This window comes from Mesoplodon densirostris, chromosome 20 (assembly GCF_025265405.1).
Source record: "Mesoplodon densirostris isolate mMesDen1 chromosome 20, mMesDen1 primary haplotype, whole genome shotgun sequence".
NCBI classification, from domain to species: domain Eukaryota; kingdom Metazoa; phylum Chordata; class Mammalia; order Artiodactyla; family Ziphiidae; genus Mesoplodon; species Mesoplodon densirostris.
Window position 1 is genome coordinate 34,465,470 of NC_082680.1, and position 25,907 is coordinate 34,491,376.

At 43.2% G+C, this 25,907-nt stretch overlaps 1 protein-coding gene across 7 annotated transcripts in view; it reads left to right on the forward strand.

Moving 5' to 3' along the window:
- PSD3 (pleckstrin and Sec7 domain containing 3) overlaps positions 1 to 25,907 on the forward strand; it is a 567,622-nt gene that overhangs the window by 364,822 nt on the left and 176,893 nt on the right. The window contains exon 1 of one of the 7 annotated variants that reach the window (XM_060086133.1): positions 14,984 to 15,142. The exons of the other annotated variants lie outside the window; for them this stretch is intronic. Coding sequence (XP_059942116.1) covers positions 14,984 to 15,142 — 159 coding nt within the window. Of the gene's footprint in view, positions 1 to 14,983; positions 15,143 to 25,907 lie in introns of those variants that run through there. 7 annotated transcript variants of the gene reach the window in all.

Consider the following 25,907-nt stretch of genomic DNA (forward strand, 5'->3'; position numbering starts at 1 on the left):
TGCCTGCGTGTATGGAGGTGCTCCTATGTTGGGTGCATAAATATTTACAATTATTATATCTTCTTCTTGGATTGATCCCTTGATCGTTATGTAGTGTCCTTCTTTGTCTCTTGTAATAGTTTTTATTTTAAAGTCTATTTTGTCAAATATGAGAATTGCTACTCCAGCTTTCTTTTGATTTCCATTTGCATGGACTATCTTTCTCCATCCCCTCACTTTCAGTCTGTATGTGTCCCTAGGTCTTAAGTGGGTCTCTTGTAGACAGAATATATATGGGAGGTCTTGTTTTTGTATCCATTCAGCTAGTCTATTTCTTTTGGTGGTAGCATTTAATCCATTTACATTTAAGGTTGTTATCAATATGTATGTTCCTATTACCATTTTCTTAATTGTTTTGGGTTTGTTATTGTAGGTCTCTTCCTTCTCTTGTGTTTCCTGCCTAGAGAAGTTCCTTTAGCATTTATTGTAAAGCTGGTTTGGTGGTGCTGAATTCTCTTAGCTTTTGCTTGTCTGTAAAGGTTTTAATTTCTGTGTCGAATCTGAATGAGATCCTTGCTGGGTAGAGTAATCTTGGTTGCAGGTTTTTCCCTTTCATCACTTTATATATGTCCTGCCACTGCCTTCTGGCTTGCCGAGTTTCTGCTGAAAGATCAGCTGTTAACCTTATGGGTATTCCCTTGTATGTTGTTTGTTGCTTTTCCCTTGCTGCTTTTAATACTTTTTCTTTGTATTTAATTTTTGTCAGTTTGAGTACTATGTGTCTCGGTGTGTTTCTCCTTGGATTTGTCCTGTGTGGGCTTCTCTGTGCTTCCTGGACTTGATTGACTAGTTCCTTTCCCATGTTAGGGAAGTTTTCAACTATAATCTCTTCAGATATTTTCTCAGTCCCTTTCTTTTTCTCTCCTTCTTCTGGACCCCTATAATTTGATAGTTGGTGTGTTTAATGTTGTCCCAGAGGTCTCTGGATCTTTCTTCAATTATTTTCATTCTTTTTTTTTATTATGCTCTGTGGTAATGATTTCCACTGTTTTCTCTTCCAGGCCACTTAATCTATTCTGCTGCTTCCGTTATTCTGTTCTTGATTCCTTCTAGAGAATTTTTAATTTCCTTTATTGTGTTGTTCATCATTGTTTGCTTGCTCTTTAGTTTTTCTAGGTCCTTGTTAAAAGTGTCTTGTATTTTCTCCATTCTATTTCCAAGATATTGGATCATCTTTACTATCATTACCCTGAATTCTTTTTCAGGTAGACTGCCTGTTTCCTTTTCATTTGTTTGGTCTGGTGCGTTTTAATCTTGCTCCTTCATCTGCTGCATATTCCTCTGTCTTCTCATTTTGCTTAACTTACTGTGTTTGGGGTCTCCGTTTTGAAGGCTGCAGGTTTGTAGTTCCCGTTTTTTTTTTTTGTTTTTTTTTTTGGTGTCTGCCCCCAGTGGGTAAGGTTCGTTCAGTGGGTTGTATAGGCTTCCTGGTGGAGGGGACTGGTGCCTGTGTTCTGGTCGGTGGGCCTGGATCTTGTCTTTCTGCTTGGCAGGGCTGCATGTCGTGGTGTGTTTTGGAGTGTCTGTGAACTTAGTATGATTTTAGGCAGACTCTCTGCTAATGGATGGGATTGTGTTCCTGTCTTGCTAGTTGTTTGGCATGGAACATCCAGCACTGGAGCTTTATGGCCGTTGGTTGGAGATCAGTCTCAGTGTTGAGACGGAGATCTCTGGGTGAGCTCTTGCCGACTGATATTAGGTGGGGCTGGTGGGTCTCTGCTGGTCTGTTGTTCTGAACTCGGCTCTCCCACCTTAGAAGCTCAGACCTGACATCAGGCCGGAGCACCCAGAGCCTACCAGCCCCACGGCTCAGAAGAAAAGGGAGAAAAAAAAGAAAGAAAAAACAATTAAAAGTGAAATAAAATAAAATAATTAAAATTAAAAAGTTATTTAAATTAAAAAATTAAAAAGTAATAAAAGAAGAAAAAGGAAGAGAGCAACAAAACCAAGAAACAAATCCACCAGTGATAACAAGCACTAAAAAGTATACTAAGATAAACATAAAAATCAGAAACAAGTCAGTCACAGACAGGAAACCCCAAGTCTACGGTTGCTCCCAAAGTCCATCGCCTCAATTTGTGATGATTCTTTTACTATTCAGGAATTCCACAACTGCAGGGTACATCAAGTTGATTGTGAGGATTTAATCCACTGCTTCTGAGTCTGCACAGAGAAATTTCCCTTTCTCTTCTTTGTTTGCATGCCTCTTGGGGTTCAGCTTTGGTTTTGCCCTGACCTCTGTGTGTAGGTTGCCCTCAGGTTTCTGTTCCCAACCAGACAGGATGGGGTTAAAGCAGCAGCTGATTGGGGCTCTGGCTCACTCATGCCAGGGGAAGGGAGGGGTACGGTAGTTATAATTGGAATGCAGGGCGAGCCTGCAGTGGAAGTGGCCAGCGCGGCATTGCAACATCCTGAGGCACGCCATGTGTTCTCCCGGGAAAGCTGACCCTGGATCACAGGACCCTGGCAGTGGCGGGCAGTACAGGCTCCCGTGGTGGTTATGGATAGTGACGTGTGCTGGCACACAGGCTTCTTGGTGGCTGCAGCAGCAGTGTTAGCGGTTCATGCCCGCCTCTGGGGTCCGACCTGATAGCCACAGCTCGTGCCCGTCTCTGGAGCTGGTTTAGATGGTGCTTTCCCTTCTGTGGGCAGTCGGGGAAGGAATCCTCTCTCCTCCCGCTCCCAGAAACAATGGTCTCTTGCCTCATGTTGCAGGTCCAGATTTTCTCCCAGACTCCCTCCCATTTAGCTGTGGTGCACTAGCCCCCTTCAGGCTGTGTTCACGCAGCCAACCCCAGTCCTCTCCCTGCGATCTGACCTCTGAAGCCCGAGCCTCAGCCCCCAGTCCCCTCCCACCCTGGCGAGTAAGCAGGCAAGCCTCTCGGGCTGGTGAGTCCTGGTTGGCACCGATCCTCTGTGCGGGAATCTCTCCGCTTTGCCCTCTGCACCCCTGTTGCTGCGCTCTCCTCCGTGGCTCCGAAGCTTCCCCCCCACCCGCCCACCCCCCTTTTTCCACCAGTGAAGGGGCTCCCTAGTGCGTGGAAACTTTTCCTCCTTCACAGCTCCTTCCCAGAGGTTCAGGTCCCGTCAGTATTCTTTTGTCTCTGTTTTTTCTTTACTCTTTTGCCCTACCCAGGTACGTGGGGAGTTTCTTGCCTTTTGGGAAGTCTGAGGTCTTCTGCCAGCATTCAGTAGGTGTTCTGTAGGCGTTGTTCCCCATGTAGATGTATTTTTGATGTGTTTGTGGGGAGGAAGGTGATCTCTATGTCTTACTCCTCTGCCGTCTCGAAGTTCCCCCATTTTTTGTGTTTAGAAGATATATTATGTACAATTTTCTTTTTAAAAAAATTAATTTATGTTTGGCTACACTGGGTCTTCGTTGCTGCACGTGGAATTTCTCTAGTTGCAGCGAGCGTGGGTTACTCTTCGTTGCAATGCACGGGCTTCTCATTGTGGTGGCTTTTCTTATTGAGAAGCAGAGGCTCTAGGCATGTGGGCTTCGGGAGTTGTGGCACATGGGCTCAGTAGTTGTGGCTTGCAGGACCTAGAGCGCAGGCTCAGTAGTTGTGGTGCACGGGCTTAGTTGCTCCGCGGAATGTGGGATCTTCCTGGACCAGGGTGCAAACTTGTGTCCCCTGCATTGGCAGGTGGATTCTCAACCACTGCAGCCCCAGGGAAGCCCAGATATATTATGTTTAATGTTAATATGCGAGCCCAAAAAGATGGTGGTTGATTTCAGGTCCCATTTCTCTAATTCTTGGCCTGGGAAAATGAAGCACATTTGACTCAAGATTCCATCAAATGCCCTTGCAAGTGAGGAAGCCTCACATTATCACAGTTTTCCAGGAATCTGGTTGTTGATTAACTGCCTGTGGGGAAAATTTTATTCTTAGAAATAAGTAGGAAAAGTTAACCATTTGCCAATGGGCTTAGTAAAGAAAGGAGGGAACTAGAGAAAAATCTGTAGCTTGATTTTTGTTTTTTAAGGTCTCCTTACAATTTGTGCAATCTGTAGTACTGGAACTTTGATTTAAATAATGGAAATGAACTTTGATTTAAATCATGGAAATAATTAAAATACACCACGTATCACTTTTTCCCTGTCTTACCGCACACCCATTCTATATCTCAGTATGCCTATACAAAAGTTTATGATAAATTTACCTTTCACACTGTTTGAATTCCTTTTATTTTTCTCTTATCATCATATATTGCCCAGTAGTACTGCCACTACCTTAAATCTTTACCAGGAATTATAAACATCTCAGCAAACATTTTCTGAGGAAACTATCCTTCATATAGAGTAATTGACCCAGTGAGTAGAAGATCAGTCAGTTCACTACACACAAAGCTACAATTTTTACCACATACCGTGAATTTGTCACCATGGAAGTAAACTCAACCACCGAATGTTGGGTCTCCTTTCTTAAATGTAAATAGGTGTATCAGTCTGAGTGGCCTAAATTGCTATACTAAATGATCCCAAGTTGCATCGTGGCTCAGACACAGAAGAGATGTATTTCTTGCCTATCCAGTTGTCTGAGGCACACATTCCTGGTAAGTTCTTCACAGAAACATAGCAGCCTCTTTGCATCCTGTGCCTTCATCATCCCCAGAGACATCTTAATTGTTCTGTGTCTGGCTTGTAAAAGGAGAAGGAGCATGGAGGGGGCAGTGATTCTTGAAGGACCTGGACTGCAGGTGGCATAGGTTCCATTACTCACACTCTGTTGGTGGGCATCTAGCTGCAGATGGGGCTGGGAGCAGTGTTTGGATCTTCCCAGCAACAACCCTGTACCATGGAGAAAAAAAGGGATTTTGATTGACAACAGGATATCTCTGCTGTACCAGATAATCTTTTTATCCATTTCCTGAGGAGCCTGTTTGAGATTTTTTGGGGGGGCGGGGGTGTGGATCTTCAGGTGCTCTTAGATGCCTTGGTTTAATATAGACTTGCTATCTTCATTAATGGTAATTTAAAAATTTAATATTTCTGCATATTTTCCAGAAAGAGGCAGTGCTATTTTTGTTGAAACTTATATACTGTTATTGTTCTCACATATAAGAACCAACATAAAACCTTTCAACCCTAATGAAATAGGAAGATTAGTTAGAAATCAGTACATCTACTCCTAATAAAGAAAGCACATGACATGCCATCTGGGATGATACTAGCATGATATATTAGGTGTATTAGCTTCCTGTTGCTGCTGTAACAAATTACCATAAACTTAGTGTCTTAAAACAACACAAATGTAGTAAGCTCTGCTTCTGTTGTTACATGTCCTCTGACTCTGACCTCGTACATCTCTCTAAGAACACTTGTGGTTCCCCTGTGCCCACCAAGATAACCCAGGGTAGTCTCCCCACCTCAAGGTCCTTAATGTAATCACACCTTCTAAGTCTCTTTTGCCACGTAAGGTAACATATTTACAGAGGAACATAAAAATCTCGTAATCCAGGGATTAGGATGTAGACTTTGGGAACCAATATTTAGTTTAACACTGGTAGGTAAATAATGTGCAACTTTTTCTCAGGAAAAAACAATACAACAATGAAATGAACTTTGGGTTGCTTTTCAGAAGACAGTTTGTTCATCACACTGTGCCATGTAGTCAGAAAATGTTGGTTCTGGAAGGAACTATAGAGATTTCTCATTCAACACTCATACTTCACAGATTAGGAATGCAGGTCCCTAAAAAATTGAGACTTGCTGGAGGCTATTCAGACCATCAGAGGCAGAGCTTTGGGACATTCTGGGGATTTTAAGATAAAGGAAGAGAGAAGGTACCTTGTTTCTTTCTTGCAACCCTCCATTTAAGAGGGTTTATTGGTTCCTCTTACATAAAAATGTGTATTGGACTGTTTCTTAACATCTAATAGTTAGCATCTCCCATAAAAATGCTACTGTAAATTTCTAGCACATACTTGGTCAGCACTGAGGATCCCTTGAATGAGCACTGCTAAGTTGAAAACCATTTCATTTATCAGAATAATTTTAGTTTATTATCTAAGTAAGAAAGGAACGATTTCGTCTAGAGAAGGAACCTCACTTTCTAATTAATTTGCGTGTTTTCTCCAGAGACTTGGGGAGCACTGTGGTAGTGGGGACAGATGAGCAGACACGGCTGTGTGGAATGGGGTTGGGGTAGGAGTGGTGGGTAGATGTTTAAGGCACAGGAAACACAAACGTTCTATTGATGATTATTTGTATTTGGCCACTGAGGCTTAAATAGGAACCAGGATCTTCTTAATCTTTGTTACTGAAGTGAAGCTCTAACTTGAGCTACTTTATTGTTTGTTTCATGAAACTTGGACAGGAGTATTTTCAGATCTCAAAATCACAAGTCTTATAGCATATCGGGATCTAGCTTTACTACCCAATTATCACAAATATGCTGCTTACATATCAGATGCTGTGCTAAGTGCTTCATCTGTGTTTCCTCTCCGCTGTCTCCAATAATGTCATTTCTTATAGCCAGGATTCTTGGCTACAAAATAAATGGAAACTGACCCTGGGTAACAGAAGGGTAAAGGAATTTATTGGAAAGTCAAACAAACTGGAGGGGGAGGCTATTTAAGAATCATAGTAGGGAAATAGGTTCCCACCAAGGAAGGCTGACAAAGGAAATGCCAAGTGGCTTCCATGGGAAAGGTGTGGTGAGGACCCTACAGCTGCCACCACTTCTGCAACAGGGATGCTCTGACCCTGTGTATGTGTCACTCCCTTGGCAGCATCAAGTGGCTGGCTTAGGTCACATGACCTTCACTGCTAACTTACAGGGACAGGGACTATTTGTCCCCCACTCCGGCACACAGTGGGAGTTTCCCCTAAAGTAGGAAGTTCTTGGTGAGTAGCGTGAAATCAGCAAATGTCCATTGAGTCATGTTTCCCCCATTTTTCATTGCGATTTAGAAAATTTAAGTAACTTACCCAAAGTCATACATTCAGTCAATGACAAAGCCAAGATGTAAACAGAGGTCTGCTTGGCTCAGAACCATTGCACTTTGCTGCCATCTTAAGTGCTATTAACCTTGGTGAAGCCACCATTACTGTCTTGGCCACATTGAAATTTGGATGAGGCAGAGAGTATTAAGTAGAAATCTGTTGGTTTTGTTTGTTCAGCTTTTTTTTTTTTTTTTTTTTCTTGACTAGGTCAGAACCCGTGGAGACCCAGAGTACCTCATAGTGGCGCATGACTGTTTTGATTTGCTTGTGTGATTATTTGATTACTTTCAGTGACTGGTTCTTTAGTTGATGTCTGTCTCAGTGCAAGCTCAGTGGGAGCAGGAATCTGTCTGGTTTTGTTTAATATTCTGTTCTTAGTGCCTGACATAACAAATGCAGGAAATCATGGTGGTGAACAGAATTAAACAGGTGTTCTGTCTTCTGCACTGTAGAGCTTATAGTCACTCTTCCGTAACACCAAGTGGTGACCATTTTGGGTGAAATTATAAATATGATTTGAAATTATTAAGTACAGATAGAAACTGATAAGCGACCCAGACTACCAAGTGAACTAATCAAAGAAATGGAAAATGGAAGTTTGTGGGTTTAGAGGACTTTCTGATAAATGAAGGTGAGGCAGCAAAAACCGGTGCTCTCTCTGTACAAATCATCTTGTTTTGGAAAAAATGCAAGTACAGTCATGTACTGTAATTGGCGTCATTTCTTGCTTAGAGAATAATTTGCCTTTGGCGTGCAGCTCCACGAGGGCAGCAATATCTGACCGTTTTACTTCCTTCTGGACAGTGTGCCTGGCATGACGTAGGCACTTAGGGGATATTTGTTGACCTGACACTAAATGAGATTATTATGGGCGGGTTTATTGGATTGGCTTCTGGAACAGAGTATTTTCTCAGCACTTACCATCCCATCTGTAATTACTGGTTTACTCACTGGTGTTGGTTCACAACCTGGCCCCATATGAGGAGGGCAAGGAGAGACCAAAGAAAGAGGCAGCCACTCCGGACTGGTAGGTGGCAGGTTTAATATGCAAGGGAATTTACGAGGCTTGTCTTGGGCATCTAAGACACAGCGGATCTCTGCACCTGCCCCCAGGGTCTTAAAGTTTATAAGCAGCCTTAAGTGGGTTCCAGTCAGGTAGGCCGTCCAGATGGTCCCAACACCACCTTACTGTCTGAAGGCCGCGTCCTTGGGCAGCTCCTAGCAAGGGGAAGGCAAGCAGAACGCACATTCCGGGGGCGGGGGCTGGGTGAGGAGCCTCTGGGTTCCCAGGTTCGGCTCCAGGGTCACCCGGTGGACGTGTCCTCTTGATGACCTCCTCCAAGAGCTAGAAGAACAGCTCTGGGAGCTCTGAAATGATACCACTTCTGTATCTGCATTTTGTATGTACTTTGGGATAGAATGAAGAGCACCTTCTTCCGGCACAGAAGAAGGTTTTCATGTCTTAGTGGTACATGAGAGGCTTTCTGCCCCTCCAGAAGGTCTCGTGACTTCAAGACAAAGCTCTGTGTTGCTTTTCCATGAGATGGTTTGAAAAGGTCTGAGCTGACTGTGGCAGTGTCAGTGACACAGAATTATGTCTTCTGAACACAAAGATGCAGTTTTCCTTCCGTGTTTCTGGGCTTCTGAATAGCAAGTCTAATATATGACTCTTGTCTAAATGTCTTACATGACTGGATTTGGTTTATGAGGGATAAATAATGTTTTTTTCAAGTTTGGAACTATTTCATGCTTACAGGGTGGTTTCTCCCCCCGCCTCCCCCTCCCCCCAGCAAGAATGTTATTTAATTTTAAATGTAAGGAGGTTCTATTTAAAGATTTTTTTTCCCATCCTGTTCCTTTGTGTGTTTAAGGAACAGATGGAACTAAAGCCTGCGAACATACAGGCGAGGCTGAGGGCCGCTGGAGGGAAGCAGCGCATCCTCGTGGGTTGAACGAGTCAAAGACAACTTCGACCTTCAACTGCCAATTACCGAAGACAGTGATTGTTCATTAAAATTGGGCTTAGTTTACATTTCAGATAATGACTTATGAGTGAAGGAAACCTTTAGCCCCATGGCTAGACAAAACTTTTCACTTTTGTATCCACCTGAGATGGGTAAGGATAAGCATCATCAGACCTTTATGAAAAGTATTAGTGGACAAAGGGAATGGGTTGTGAAACTAGCTCCCCAGGCTGGGATTGAAGGATAAGGGACCAGAGAGCAGGTCCAGTATGTATTCCGAGAGAAGCTGTATGAGTTCTGTTTTGGAAAGTAGTCTGTGAGGTGTCTAATCCATTAAGGTGGTAGATTGGTGACGCGTGGCAACAGGGTTCTGGCTCAGACTCTTAGCACAGAACAGAGGCAGGGGAACCTGCGTGAGGTCTCATGTGGCTGGACCACCTGGGGATCGGGATCTAGTCCTGCCGTATGGAGCGCTAGATGGCTGCCACCCTCTGCTGGGGTTCAAAATGGGTCCTCAGATTAGAAAAGGATCAGCTGGGAAAGCCTGGAAGAAGACAGGAAAAAAGCAGGGAGTTCGTTTTTATCTAATTTATCTCTTTTTATTATTTAAAGCCATTGGTTGTTTGTATGTACTCTCAATGACTGTGGTAAAGTAGATATTGTTCTCTGGAAGGTTGACTGATTTTGTGATCATGTTGCTGTATGGAAAGGAATAGTACCCAGAGAACGGAACGATACCTACCTCACTCCTGCCATGTTAGGGGGCAGGAAGCTTCCACACATTTTTCTGGCCCCCCAGACTGTTCCTGAGCTGTTGGAAGCGTTGATTTTTCAAGCCTCCTCTCTGCAGTTATTACATGAGTGACTGGCCTCCATTCACTTCTGGAGTCAGTCTCTGAGCTCATATTGGATTTCTAGGTAACCATTTTAAGCCTTAATGCAGTGTGAAAAGGTGTGTGGTTGTGGAATGTTTAGCTTCAAGAAGCAAATAGCACAGGAGAAAAACAGCTTCTATTGGAAATTAGGAAACCTGGACACAAGTCTCAGTTCTGTCACTTAGTTATGAGGCCCTGGACAAGCCACTTCATGTTTCTTGGGCCTCAGGAATCTTCATCTATAAAATGAAGAGACTGAAGGTGATTATTTCTAAGGTTCCTTCCAGCTCTCCCAACGAGACTGAGTGCGAATGAACGGCCTAGAAAAGAGATCAGTCGTTCGCGCCTTCGTGACAGTAGTACCAGCCTCTGGAAGGTGTTGGGCCACGTGACTCTGACTCCCAGGTCATGTTCGCTCGCTTTACCCTGTTCCATACAAGCCAGTGTGACCTGAAGAACCGGGGAGAGCCAGGAGATCCTTTTACGGCCATCATTCTGTTCTGAAAATAAACTGCAGCTGGTTTCCTCTTGCATCTCACGCCTCTCTTCCCTCCTCTACTGTGTTAATTGTACCTCTGGACAGTTGATATTTACAATTCATTACCACTTTGGCTTCTCTCCAGAGTGCTTAACTCAGTCTTCGGCCTTTTCTGCTAATGGTTCCACAGTGGTTTTCTGTGTTTTATTTTAACATCTTTATTGGAGTAGAATTGCTTTACAATGGTGTGTTAGTTTCTGCTGTATAACAAAGTGAATCAGCTGTACATGTACATATATCCCCATATCTCCTCCCTCTTGTGTCTCCCTCCCACCCTCCCTATCCCACCCCTCTAAGTGGACACAGAGTACAGAGCTGATCTCCCTGTGCTATGCGGCTGCTTCCCACTAGCTGTCTGTTTTACATTTGGTAGTGTATATAAGTCCATGTCACTCTCTCACTTCGTCCCAGCTTTCTAAGAGGAAGGACGCACCTGCCTAGAAGCCACTGTCGTCCTCCCAACTATCTCACTGGAGTTCTGCAAGTCTTTAGTTCATGGATATCCAGAAGGTACTCACCATTGTAATTGTGGCAGAATTTCCTGCTGACCCCGCCTCCCACCCCCAACTGGGTGCCAGCTGCATGTTAGGGCCTTACGGTATTGGTGCTGTACGTATCCCTGGCACCTGGCACCTGGTAGGCACACATGAGCAATGTATTTGATGGGGTTCAGTTCTCTGGGACTCTGCCTTTTGAGAGGTTTAGAGAGTTTTTCTTTTGACCATTAACTGGGACACTTTTTAGAAACTTGTTAGGGCTTGTGTTCCAAATAGTGGCTTCAGTAAGAGAAAACATCAGAAGGTGCAGTATGGATTCCCAGCCTTCCAGTTAATTTGCGTAATTAAATTTATCCTACAATTTCCATTTGATATGGAAGTCACCTTTATTTTCTGCGAAAGCTTTTATGAAAAGTTATTTTGTACTTTAAACAGCTGCTGCTCTCCAGGAGGCCTGCCTCTATTTTATAGCAAGCAGGCTCCTCTGCACAGGCTGGCTGATGTCTAAAGACGGTCAAGCCTTCTCAGAGCAGGATGGGGCAGGATGGGGCCATCATTAAATATTGAATCTAGTTGTGAACCCCATATGTACCTAACACCACAACTGTGGGTGATGTAAATGTAAGGGGAGGAAAATTAGTCTTATTCCGAAAACAATTGGAAAATCATATTGTTTAAATGTTATTTAAGGTGTGCTACATTATAGGCATATTCACTGCATCCTTATTTATGGAGCAAAGGACTGCAAACTAAATGTCCAGTAATAAGACCCTGATACATCTGTATGCTGGAATACTGTGTAGCAATGAATCAGAGTGAGGGAGATTTATGTGTGCTAAAGTAGAATGATCTTGATGGTAAGGAAAAACAAGAAACAGAAAGAATATATATCATGCTTTCATTTGTAGGCCATAAGAAGAAAAAGGATACATACACACACTCACACATACACACAGTGTCCATGGATGGACTGTCTCTGGAAGGATGCTTAGGAATCTGACAATATTGCTTCTTTCTGGGCAAAGGGACTGGGAAACTAATGTGGGAAGGAAACTTAAAATTCACTGCATGCTCTATTTTACCTTTAGGAAAGAAGTTCATTTTGCATGAACTGTAGTCATTTTTCAGAAAAAAGATTATGCTGAAATTTCTTAAAAGGAAAATGACATGAAATACAATAGAGAAGGGAAACTTCCTGTACATTTAAGGAGTTTATTTGACAAGTAGTCATTGAGCTCCTGCTCTCTGCAGATGCTGTTACAGGCTCTGCGACGCGGAGGACTTCAGACAGCCAGGGATGCCCTACAGACAGGAGACGGCAGTCGTGATGGAGGGTGACTGGGGTCGGGGGCGGGGCTGTTTCAGGAGGGTGGCCAGAGAAGGTCCCTTGGAAAAGGTAACATTTGAGCTGAACCCTGAATGGTGAAAGCCAGGATCAGGGTGCAGCAAGAGAGTGCCCGGCGGGAGGACACCAGCGGGGGCCATTCAGGAGAGCCTCGGCAAGCAGGCAAGCCTGTGTTGCGTGTGCAGGTTGAGTGAGGGCTGCAGTCCTAGGGAATGAAGACACAGGCCTGACTGCAGGGGACGGCGGTGCTGGGAAGAAGTGGGACTGAGTTCAGGTTGGTAGGGTGGGGTCAGAGCACCCAGGGGTCCTGAGTGCTAGGGGTCCCCGCCAGCTTCCTCACGTGCTCCCTGTGGTGTTCATCCTGACCCCGTGGAGGCATGGCTCTGTGCTCTTCACTCCGTCCCGATACGAGAGCGCTGGGAACAGTAGGAGGAAACTGCGTGGTGCGTGGTGTGGCTCCAAGTGAGGATTTGAATGCGGCTCTGCCATCACCTCCCGAGCTGACTTCTGCTGCCTATGAAGAGGGGGTTCTACAGTCCCCACTCACCCCGACCCCCTCACAGCGTTGTCGAGTTGGGAACCCAAATGAGATAACCTGTGCTGCTGCTGTAACGTGTAAGGTGTTAAACAGGTGAAAGTTGTTATTAGGAATGACATTACAGGAGGAATAATACCAGCTGGGCAGTCTTTGGATCAAGGTAACATATTTGGGTAAAGATAGGATATTTCTGCTAAACGTCCCGGAAATCAGGTTGTATATCAGATTCCATTTCTGTACATGGCAGCACATGGTTTTCATTCTTTTTATGTAAGCTTTTTGGTGGGGAAAAGGAAATTAAGTTCATCAGGAGGTGTGTTCTCACCCATTATTCTGCCTGGCAAATACCCAGACGATGTGCTGCTTTTACAGCATGTTCCCTGTTTCTGACACGTTGAAGCAGGGTCTCGTGTCTTCCACTAGTACTTCTTGAATTTTTATCTTGGCTCTGCTGCTAGTTCCCTCATGGGTTCTACCTCAGGCTTATTTGTGTTAAATGGAGATATTGGCCTATAGAATCACCATATGCTTAAGTGAGAATTATGCATGTTCTAAACGAGCAACTTTATCATCATTTTTTATGTCTTTGGAGCATGCTTTGTAAAATATAAAGTCACTGCAGAATTTTTTTAATTTAAAAGGTTCAGTAGCTTCAGATTACCTGGGAAGAGAAGAAGGTTTACCTTAAAGTAGCCAAAAATGATGTCATAGACTCTATACTCTGCATTCTTAAAGCAGAGGAGATCTCCAGGATCGTCCAGAAGCGATTATCTATTATCATTTTAGACCAGACTCTACCAAAGTTCTCTTATGTCTTTGTTTCGCTCATAGCAGAGTTGAAGCATCACGGGCTTCAAGGGTAGGAGATGGGAAGTGAAGAGGCCAGAGGAGGTAGGAGGTAGCCCCCGACGTGGGGTGCAGCCCAGCCCAAGTCCAAGCATCACCTGCCAGGCTCACTGTCAGCAGAGGAGACAGCCCACGTTCCTGAATAGTGCTCAGGAGCTGTGCCTTGTACTGTACGAAGTTTGTAATCCAGAGTCATCAAAGAAAGGATCAGATCTGAGGAGTGGGGTCGGTTGGGGCAGCATTGTCTTCCGGATTGGCGTTTTACAAACTATTTTAAAATTGTATTTATATTAACACTAAGCCCTCCTTCATCTGGAGGCTTCTGTGACGGACCCTCTGTACCCCCAGGATTCCAGATAAGTGACGTATTGCGATCCTGAGTATTATACTCAGAACTTCACATGTCAGGAACTAAAATTCTCTGGTCTACTGTTAGCTTCCAATTTGTAATCCTCACTCAGGGGGCTGCATGCATTCTTGTGCCGACAGAGCATTTCTAGCTCTTGGAAAAGCTTCTTGCTCCTTCTTGGTCAGACTTGGCTTTATGTCTCTCACTCTAAGGCATATTTAAAGCTAACATGTGCTAACCGATTGTTTTTTTTTTTTTTAAGTTTTCAGTATGAGAGGGAGGTGACATACCATCTTTATTCTGGATTTCTCATATGGGCTGACCACATTCCTGGTTAATCGTCTGGCTGTAGTAGTCTGAGGCTGTAAGAAACATTTAGTTCTTCAGAAGGCAATGCAGTTTGAATTACTGTTAAACGATATGTGGCCTGGAACAGGAAGGGGAGAGGAAAATAAATGCTCACTGGGATGGCTTTGTGGCTGTCATCCTTTTCCTTGCTTGGAATTAACTGAGCCTTTTGATGCCTGTCGTGTTTTTTTTTCTTTTTGAAAATTTATCTCTGTTCCCACCCCACGTAATGCCTAACAGATGACTTGAGACTTTTATCTGTGGTCTCTCTATTTTGTTGTTGACATTAATGAGCTTGCTGCACAATCACAAGAGAAATAGTGTTGCTATTCGGAATGTTAATGAATTGCTTGCCTGGCCAATTGCCATTTGTTCCAGTGTGTGAATATGGGGTGAGTGTGTGTGTGTGTGTGTGTGTGTGTGTGTGTGTAACAGAGGGACGAGTAGCAGGGCTGGGGTTGCTTTTTTTCCTGTTCGCAGCCAGTGACGTGAGCTGTGCCTGGAACAATCAGACTCTCTGCGAGCAGGGTAGTTGACGCTGGAGGAAGCAGCCTGGTGTTTCCTGGGCTAAGGCGATCTCGGAGCTCTGAGCTGCTCAGGCGCGGCCCGGCAGAGCTCCTCCAGCATTAGAGCCTTGCAGCGGCTGGAAAGTGCCTTTGTATTTCTCCAAGCCCCTTCCCCAGTCAGCCTGCGAAATGATTGGCGTGAACAGTGTTCAGAGTGCCAGCAAGGTGCGGGTGAGGACCTCAGGCTCTGTGAAATATTCCCGGGAGGATTCCATCCGGCGGCAGTCACACCGGTCAAAGTCTATGAAAATTTCCAACTCCTCAGAGTTTTCTGCCAAGGAGACCAAGGTAAAGAGATACCACGTTCAAGCGTATTGACAGTTGTATGTTAGGTTAACGAAATTTGGTACAGTCTTTGCCAGCGTCTAATGTGCAATGACAAACTGAGAAAGTACGGTGCATAAAATGGCTCTAAGATAATAGGTGAGAGGGGTGGTATCTGAACTCCAGATATTAAGATTGTGGCGTGGGTCAGTTTGCTAAAGAGCCAGTTTGTGGAAAACAAGGGTGAAGCAGGGCTCAAAATGAAATGATAGTGGAGAAGTGTTGGTTGGCACATTGATTGCGTTTTAGTCTCAGAAAGGTTGCCTTGACAAATGACTTGTCAGTGCAGTGTATTTTTAGAACATCAGGAATACAGAGACAGTGTGTGTGATTTTATCGTTCAGATAGGTCCTCTTGCCTTCCCTCCCCTGCTCTCCCCCTAATATGTGGAGGGCAGACCGGGTCCTATTACACTACATCCTTAGCTCATGCAGAGCCTCAGGTGTATGTAATTGGGAAGAATTTCTTCTTTCATGTTCCTTACACGTATGTATGCTGATGCTGTGCTGCCATTATTCACTTGTCTTTTGTGACTGTCTGTAAGATAACATCATCTCTGCTCATATGAGATGTGAAGGGGTGATTACGTAGTGAAATGGGCATTTACTACATGCAGTATATTCTTGAGATTCTTCCTACCACCATCTGTGTGAGCAGGGTACTCAGAAACACTCCCACTCCACAGGTTTAAAAATGGAATAATGGAATCATGGGATCACAGAACTCTGGGGCTGTAGATGTAGATGATTGTGCTGGAGACTCGGAGGTTTGATGTGTCCAGGGGAAGCTTCAGGAGCACAGCTCAGTGTCACCCGGTCTCCTCACAGGTCCCTCCCAGCCGCCGTCTGTGACATTTACCTATTGAAAGACTTTGGTAATAACTGGGTGCCCTCGAAATATGGTGGGGGTAGAGGGAGGGGCAGAAAACCTCATATGACTTTAAGAAACATGTTGGCTTCTTACCCACTCCCTTAGGCTGTGACACAGTGGGGTCGAACCCCATCAGTCATTAGCAGATTTTCTAGCTAGAATGTCTTCAGATGTAACTCTTTCCTCCTTTGTATTTTTTTTTTAAAGCTGTAGCTTTAGGAAGAAACATGTGTTTTCACTGTCCTGTTAATGTGACCTGCCTGGGGATGTATTGGTTTCCATTGGAAGTGTTAGGAGACCTCCTGTGGTGTGATGACTACTGTTCCCTGCTGAGATAGACCTGGATGGCTTATTATATTGTTAAGTAGCTAAGTGTATGTGGGCAGGTAGGTGATTCTTAACATGGCTCTGATTAGCTTCTATTAAGAGTGCTAAGAAGCATGTTTAGGTTTTGTTTTAATATGGATTGTGCCCACAGTATCAGACCGTCATCATCTACCAACAATCCCGATGATAATTTCAGCATTGTAATATTAGTCTATTTGCCCAGAATTACGGTTGTGTACTGTAATGTAGGAATCTAGCATACATGCAAAATGGAAGGACGCTCTAACTATCTTCTCTTGTTTGTCACACAGTACAGGTTCTCCTGTTTGATTTGATTCTATGCAAGAGAAAGCCAAGCATTTTTGGAGGGAGGGGGCGTATTGCAAACATAGCAAGGAGAGAACAGCATAAAAGACCTCTGGTAGAATTGTAGGCAGTAGGCCATCACATGGTACTTTGGAGATTATAGTCAAATTTGTTTAAATTACATTTTTTGAGGCATAGGAAGTTCTGGAGGGTGCATTCACCCACTCTCTCACAAGAGATATTTTTATAGCATTATGTAGTCTTTTAAAATTGAGCACCAGAAGTAGCTAACAGAAAATCATTAGAATGGGAAATTAGATAGATTAAACTTAATCTTTCAGTAACCATTTTTGTTCCCTAAATGAGGTAAACTGAATAACACTATAGGCTTATACCCTAAATGTACTGAAACAAACTATATTATAGACGTGTATAAATACATATCAACATGAATTCCTGTCCACAGTGTACATGTTTTACTCCGGGGGTTAATAATCAGAATTTTCATTCACCTTACTTTTTTAGCACTTAAAATCAAATCAGTGCTTCTTCCTGCTAATCATGTAATTAACACATTTTCATTATCTGACTCTTCATCCAAAATGCAAGCTATCAAATCTAATGATTAGAAGAGATACCATCACCATTCCCTGAAAAAAAAGCCAGTAAGGTACCATTAACTTGGGGTATGCTCCTGGGACTTAATTTTGTGACTTTTGTGTCTCTAGAACTCTGGCGTTTTCTAGAATAGGTGCCGTCATTGTGGTCCCTTGTCAAGGAGCTGGAGCTATGTAACATGTTTTGTATCCCTTGAAAGCTTTAGAAGAACATGTACGCGTTTTTGGAGAATGCATGCGTTATTTAAATGTCTTAGTGAAGTCTGACTTTGATGTGGCTCTTTATCCGCTAAGGGCCTGCTGGTGGAAGGGTGCCCGTGAGCTCCTGGCCGTGAGGGGGCGGCCCAGCTGCTCGCTGTGCTTCTGACCCAGGGGGCATTTCGGGTCGGTGTCTAAAGACAGGCACTACTGAGTCAGGCGTGCGCCATGGAAGAAGATGCCGATCAAGCCTGGGTTCTGCCACACGTTTCCACATCCCCCTGGAAATATAAGTTATTTCAGTACTGCGCAGCTTTCAAGTTGAGTAAGCCAGCTATCGGTTTAAAACATAAACCTATAAAAGCTCATGTTGACAATACCGTTTTCTCCTTCCCTGTCCCTTGCCAACTACACTATGCATTATAGATGAGGGGGTCTCAACGGGATGCTTTTCTATTGTGGTTGTAGGTCAGTGTGACGCGCATGGTTGACTCCTGAGGCATTTTTTGAGAAATAGTATGAGGCTAGAGATTAAACCAAGAGTTCTTTGGTTGGTTATCATCTGGATTCAAGCGAACTGTTTCAAGCTATTCAATAGTACAGCAAAGAAATCAACTTCTCCAACAGTGAGATTGCAGAGCAGAACCCCTGGCACTTTGGGTGATGCCGACTGAAAACGGGGGCCTTTTGCTCTGTGCTGTGGCAGCATCCCTGTGGCGGGCCGGGGTTTTGCTCACTAGTCAGCAGTGTGCACCTAGACAGGTCACTTCTCCTCCCTGACACTCACCCATAAAGAGCAGGGGTTGATGAAATGATCCCCTAGTTCTGAGCAAAGTTAATTTTAGAAACCTCGTGGGGATTGGTGATGGTTATTCCTCTGTATGAGGAACCTAAAGACTGAGCTAGATTCAGGGAAGGTGAGTTTACGTATATTTTGAATAAACCTCTTCCTGTGCTTGGAGTTAACCATAAACACATGAAAGGCAAGTGGAAGGGCCTAATTCATCGCTTTGCAAAACTCGCTGCCGTGGTGTGAAAGACACCGTCAACTCTGTGCTCTCCCTTCTGCAGAGGCTTTGCTGTAGTATTGTTCGGTACATGTTAATCATTTCTCCCTCTGGGAACCAAACCTATACACGAAGGAACCCGGAAGAAATCATTACCGTGCCCCTTTGCGACCTGAAGTTTTTCTTGAGAGGTTTGTGGATTGTTGTCATTCTTGTCCAGATCTCTCTTTTTTTTTTTATTTCTTCTCTCTTTTTTTTTTTTTTACAACTTTATTGGAGTATAATTGCTTCACAGTGGTGTATTAGTTTCTGCTTTATATCAAAGTGAATCAGTTACACATATACATCTGTTCCCATATCCCTTCCCTCTTGCGTCTCCCTCCCTCCCACCCTCCCTATCCCACCCCTCCATTCGGTCACAAAGCACCGAGCTGTTCTCCCTGTGCTATGCGGCTGCTTCCCACTAGATCTCTTTTTGTTCTTTAGACTAAGGCTTAGAGCCTGGGAAGGAGATTCTGGTTCAATGGGTCATTTATGTCTGCCTATTCAAAAAATGTATTTCTCATATAATATGAAGAAAATCCTTAGTCATAATTTGGAAAATTTCCTGCAAATGTCTTCTTGTATTTTTTTATTCTTAAATTGAAGTAGAACATCTTTTAACCTTGTAGATTCATCCTTCAGTTGGATCCTTTCAGAAGGACAGTAGATCTAAACTGTTAGAGCCAGAATATGAAGAACATCTCCCATTACTAGTTATGACCCTGGCACATGAGAGGGTCTGAGAGGAGGTATCTTTCACAAAGTAAATCTGGTTGTGCAAAGATCAAAACAGTTTTATCTCCAGACTCTCTTTTTCTTATATCGACTCTACTGTCTTCACGCTGGAATCACTTCTTGTGATCCAAGAAGTTATGCTTTTCCCTCAGGTGTGATTCTGACAAACTAATACATTTTGATATTTTAATGTGGTCTTTACCCAGAGGAGGCCTTAAGATACCTGGCCCTTCTGGAAGGTAATGCTGCAGACTACGTAATTATCAAGTTGTTTAACCCTTTTCAGACCCAAATAGAAGCTTTCACCACCTTTAGTTTTATTTTAAATTCTACAGCTAGCACGGTGATACTGTTTTTTGTTGTTACGTTTGTGTTTTTGGATTTTCCTCCAACCCTTAACTCCCCCTCCCCTCACCCCACGTTGTTTCTGAATTTTTCAGATCCTGCCAGTACTTTCATGAAAATTAGTACCTTTTTTTAAAGGATGATTATTTAGGTTATTCAGCAAACTGTGCTCATGATGGGGTGACACTTGTTGACCCTTAAATGTAATTAAAAGCAGATCTTCACTATCCTCCTATTTACCCATTTTCATTTGCTTAAGGTACCCGTGGTTTTGTACTTGGTTTGAGTGTCGTTAGAATAATCCCAGTGTCACACTGCATCCAACTCTGCTGCACTCGTGCCTTTCTATTTGAACACGTTCTTCCAGGGATGGTGTACTAGGCAGGTGTTTCAGAGCTTCCAGGCAGTATTTGAACGTTGTAAAGAAGATGCTGGTCCGTGTCTTCATTCCTGGCAAGCTATTATATTAGGCTTGTCAGAATCAAGGGAAGGGAAGAAGAGAAATCTGTGAAATAGTGTTAAGATGGGAGTTATGGGAGAAAAAAAAAACTTGCATTTTTAAGATAGTCTTTGTTGAAGATGCAAGGAGGTTAGTAGCATGGCGATAACCTGAAGTCAACCATCAGGAGCCCTCGTGTGGGAACCTGCATAGCGACCAGATGTCCTGCGTTTTCCAGGACGACGCCTTCCTTTATTGAAACCTGTTGTTAGATTATGCTTGGTTGCCTGGTTTAGATTTCAGGGGTTGCATTCCACTTAAGGACTAACGGGAAAATTCTGGAGAATGTTTTTTATTTACTCATGCATAGTGATACAGAAGCCATGAGCAGCCGGGCAAAGTAGCTCCTCCTCAGTAATTTATTATGAGGTTTCTCTTCTATCTTTGGCTTTTAATTAAGATTTTTGAGCACTATCTTATCTTCCAAGCAGTACACTCTTTGAAAAGATCTGGTCTACCACGTTCTGATGGTACAACATTTTGGTTTACACACAGATCATCTGATTTCAGTGGGATTTGTTTTTCTACGTAGATTACTCGGAATGCTTCATGTCAGAATTTTTAGGAAAGTACTGGGTGAGGCCCTCTTCCTAGCCTGGCTCATCCCCTGACATGACAGGGGTTGCAGCCTGCAGTGAAGTGTTGGGACGTGAGGTACCCAGGGCAGCTGGAGACGTCAGTATACTTGTAATCGCTCTATTCAGATCTGGCAGGCCAAGTTTCTGTTTGACTCCAGTAAATCAGGCGAGAGTATGCAGCTCTCCCAGGCCCAATCGCTGGTCTCCTCCTTGCACCCAGGTGCGGTTTAGTGGCGTCAGCCTCAGGTCCACAGCTGAGAAGCTGACGGGGGTCTGGAGGGGCTGACAGTGGGCAGGGGAGCCCCTCCAGACCCTGCACCCGCAGTAGCCATGACAAGGGCATCGCTTCCTACTGAGCTTTTTATTAGAGCTGTCTCCTGAGACTTCGCAGCATAAGTAAATCAGAAGGTTTGAGGTCTAGTTAACTAGCTAGACCTAATAGTCAGACACACAAGGAAAGCGCTTTGAGCATAGAAGGTCTTTCCTGTCACTTAGAGGCACTGATAAAGTACCAGCTTTGTTCTCATTTATGACAGTTCTCTTCCTCAGAACACTTTTTGAAAAGCAGTTAAAATAGAAAGGCTCTCCAGAATGCTTTTATTATGATTGGGCAGTGTTTTGAGGGGGTTTTTGTATGCCTCATCAACCCCCTGCTGTGAACTCTGAGATCATGATTAAATGGTATTTATACGCTGCAAAAGCATAACTCTTAAAATTAAAATTTAAGATAACAAATGTGCTTTTATCCCTATGCCTACATAACCCCACTAAAATGACAGTAGAACTCATAGATCTTCAAGGACACAGAGAACGAGACAGATTCCCTCAAGATGTCAACAAAATTCAAAAGATGGAAAGACTTGTTAACCGCAGAGAGAGCTGAAACTCAGGTTCCTGCAGACCTGGAAGCCCATAGAACACAGGAAAGGCGTAGGAATCAGAGTCACTGGCTACCTCTGAGGGCAGTGAGTCAAAACAGAACAATCCCTTAAGTCCTTTAAAATTGGTAACTGGACCCTCTAGACGCCTTGCCCTGCTTTGCAGAGCCTAGTGACCATATCCCCCATCTTCTGCAGCTCCTCTCAGAGACTTTGGACTTAAGAAATCAGGCTCAGTTGAGGCCAGCAGTGGGATTCCCACATTGAAAATAGGTGGGTTAAGTGAAAAGTACACACATTTCACAATGGGCAGTCTCTTCCTTCTCTCCTCTCCCATCTTACTTGAAGTTACTGGAAGAAGAGAAGGCATGGTGTCCAGTACACAGAAATCTAATAGCAGAGAGTCAGAGGGGAACCCCAGGATGATAGTAAAGGGGAAGCCCCAGAACAGCAGCTCTGCAGGAGATAGAAACTGACCAGTTTGTTTGTTTATTATTTTGGTTGTTTTGGGTCTTAGTTGCGGCATGCGGGCTCTTTGTTGACAGCGCGCAGGCTTCTCTAGTTGCAACGTGCTGGCTCCAGAGCGCACAGGTCAGTAGTTGTGGTGTGCAGGAGAAGCTGACCAGTTCAGATCGGAGTGGGAGAATAGAGGATTCCAGGGATGCTTCCAGCACTGTCACTGAGAGAATACGTCAAGTGTTGGACCGTATGGAGAGGAGATTCCCCGTGTGGTGATGGATTAGAGATAGGCTCTTAGAAAATGAAGTCAACAACAACAAAATGAGGTCATGGTTAACATTGGGAAAAACAAAAAGTTCACAAAGAAGCAACTGTGGCCTCCGGCACACATAGCTCAGCAGTGAATTCCATCTGCCTAGTCATAACAAGGTAGGCACCGAACATTGATGCACCTCTAAATTGTGATTGTGATATAATTTTAGTGGGAGGATCGGGAGTGGAGGGGGGAGTAAGAGCATACTGTGTGTGTGTGTGTGTGTGTGAGAGAGAGAGAGATGGATGGAGAGAGAGGGGGAGAGAGAGAAGGAGGGAGAGAGAGAAGGAGGGAGAGAGATAAGTGCTCTTTTCCAGAGCTCCACAGTTGAAAGTCAGTAGTTCATACTGAAAATAGAAAGAAAAAAAAAAAAAAAAAGGAGTTGAAAGAGGTTAGCTCTGGATAACAAAAATCTGAAGTAAATAAATCAAAGGATTGTTATTCACTACATGCCTTTTAGTAATTTTGATTATGAAAATGATAAATGTATTCCTTTGATAAAAGTTTAAAAATGAACAACAAGGAAAATGGACAACACATGAGACTGGAATAATTTCCATTGACTAGAATGGTTTGTGTATCTTAACTTTGTGTTTATCAAATACCAACTAATAGGGACTTCTGTTTTAAAAATTTCATCTTTTCTCAGACACCGTATTCTAGCAGCTATAGTTAAAAATTTCATCTTTTCTCAGACACCGTATTCTAGCAGCTATAGGACTAGACCGTGTTCTGCTGCTGGTGGCTGTCAAAGTTTTCAGTCTATAGTGAAAATGTTAGTGAAGGTATGGTCCTTTCTTGGGAAACGGTGCTTTGTCCTGAGGTTGTCCTTGTTAATTATTTTGTTGGAATGATGGCAGTAGAAGGTAGTGTTTTGTTTTAATTTATTTCCTCACTTGACAAAATGGAAATCTGGCAGTTCTAGGTGGGTTCCCAAACCTCTTTTCAAAATTTTCCTATTTGTGAAATCGCAAAGCCTGGTAACCACTGGATTAGATTATTTAATTTGGCTGTATTGATTGTTTTGGATGAAATCTGTTTCCATTTGGTTTGTCTTCATTACTTTGTCTAATGCATGGAAATGACAGAGAACAAATGCCATGCCTGATGTTCTCTCTAAATGTCAGAGTCCCCCAGGAATCATTTTTATAAGCCATTTATAAAAAGAACTCTGCATGTTACTCAGCAAGCAGTTTTTTAACTGTGTACATTAACTTTATCATCATGTGCATAATCATTAAATATAATTGATCATTTTCTCAGGTGTTTAAAAACTTACTGCATGTAATTTACAAGGTCATTTGGAATTTATGTTTTCTTTATGTACTAAAATTATGAAGCTTCCTTTATTATGGTATGTGCCTGCCACTTCCCAACAAGCAAGGCTTACAACAAGAGGGTCTAATAACAGATATGGCAAGTACAATCCAGAATCTTCTTTGAAAATATTGGTTATTGTTATATTTTTCAAAAGTATGGCCCAGCTATCCAAATCCAGACAAGTTTTTGATAGATAAATCAGAGGATTCGCGTATAAGAATTAAAAGCAAAATCAGGAGATAGCTATGAAGGCAATGAATTTGAAAATCATGATGCTTATGCAGGTCAGAGAATAGTTACATACGCTGAAGAATACTTCGGAAGTTAACCTTAACTCTTATGGAAGAAGGTGGTGATTTACTAAGACTATCATTACATTAACTTTTTCCAAGCTATCAGGCTCTAACGATTGCTACATTAAATCACATCTGCATAATGTTTTTGGACATTAGTTTTTAATGCCCACATTTGTTTGAAGATGCAGATCTTTTCAGAATATATGTTGTAATCTTTCCATTGGTACTTCAGTGAATTCCTCTTCTACCTGAGCTACATATCCTCTTCCCAGGAGGGTTTTGACGCAGTCACAGCAAGTCCATCTTGGGAAGGACAAGAGATGTAAAGCAGTGAATAGAAACCTGGGCTCTGGAGGCAGATGGTCCTATGCGTGAGTTCCAGTTTTGCCACTGCAACTCTGTCACCAGGGAGAGTTGCCAGATTTAGCAAATAAAAATACAAAACACCCAGTTAAACTTGAATTTCAGGTAAGTAATAAATAATGTTTAGTATAAGTATGCCTCATGCAAAGTTTGGGAGGTAATACCTATGCTTGAAAAAAGTTAGCCATTGTTTATCTGAAGTTCACATTTAACTGGCCTCCTGCACTTGATCTGGTACCCTACAACCTGCAGCAAGTAACAATCTGCCTACTCTATAGCTTTGAGATCAGTGAGATGGACTAAGTCATACTTATTTCGTAGGTTGTAGAGGGTTAAATGAAATAGTAGATATAAGTGCTCAGCATGTAGCAGCTCAATAAATGTCACCTGTATGGATCATATCTTCTCAGTTGTCAGACACCCAGCCTGGCATGTCCTAAAGTGGGACTGTAGCTGCGAACCGTTTTAGCCGTCCAGGTTGGAGTTCTCTTGGGGGAATAGTATACTAGTCTGAGTGGTCAGAGACGTGTACTCCTATTGTTGTAGGTTTTGGAGGGAGAATTATATAACAGATTCAAGCTCCTCTGCCCTGAAGTGAAGACAGGAAGTGAAAGCCTAGATTTTTCAAGGGAAAAAAAGTCAAGGAAAAAAAGTGAAGGAAAAAATTTAAAAGGCTTTGGAATCAAACTGCCTGTGATTCCTTTTTGAGATCTCCCACCTAATAACACTCTCTTTACCCTCTCTGCACCCTCATTTTCCTCATCTGTAAAATGGGAATAATACCCATGAGTGGTGGTGAACAATGTCATACATGTACAGGTCCCGGCACTTGTTAACTACTCAGTAAATGTTAGTTGTTGGCATATTTGTCTATAATGCCAAACTGCCAATTTGATTCAAAATAAGTGATTCTCCCCAGGCCCAGCATGCTTGGCATGGGGAATGGAATGGATGGATTCTGGATGTTTACTTCAAGTGTCCTGTAAAGTCTTGAGTAGGACAAGCATGGACTGTATGTAACAATAGTACCTTTCATTCACGTGTTGCTTTACAAAGTACAGATGTTTTCATATTGACAGTTTGATTTCATCCTCACGATTCTGTGAGGTAGATTATTGTTATCTTTACCGATGAAGCAACCAAAGGCTAGTGTTAGTGGCCTAAAGTCACACAGCCGATGGAAGGGGCAGGTTTGATACAAGTGAACTGATTTCTAGTCCACTGTTCTTTGTTCTGTGCTCTGGCCTCCCTGATGGGAGTCATGGTGTCAGGGTGTCAGGGTCATCATCACCGAGGTCCTTGTCTTCTCAACACCTGTTTCTTTAAAACATGCCGTGGTCAAGACAATTTATGAGGTATGGTGGGGACTAAAGAGAGGGAGAGTCTTGATCACATGTGTGAGGAGTTTAAAATAAAGTATCTAGATTTTTAGTTGAAGAAGTAAAACATTTATGGTGTGGTAAACATTCAAATAGTACAGAAGGTTACCCATGGAAAATTCTCTCTCCCACTCCATTCCCCCAGTTGCCTTCTACAAAGGAAATCTCAGCAGTGGTTTCTTCTGTATCCTTTCAGA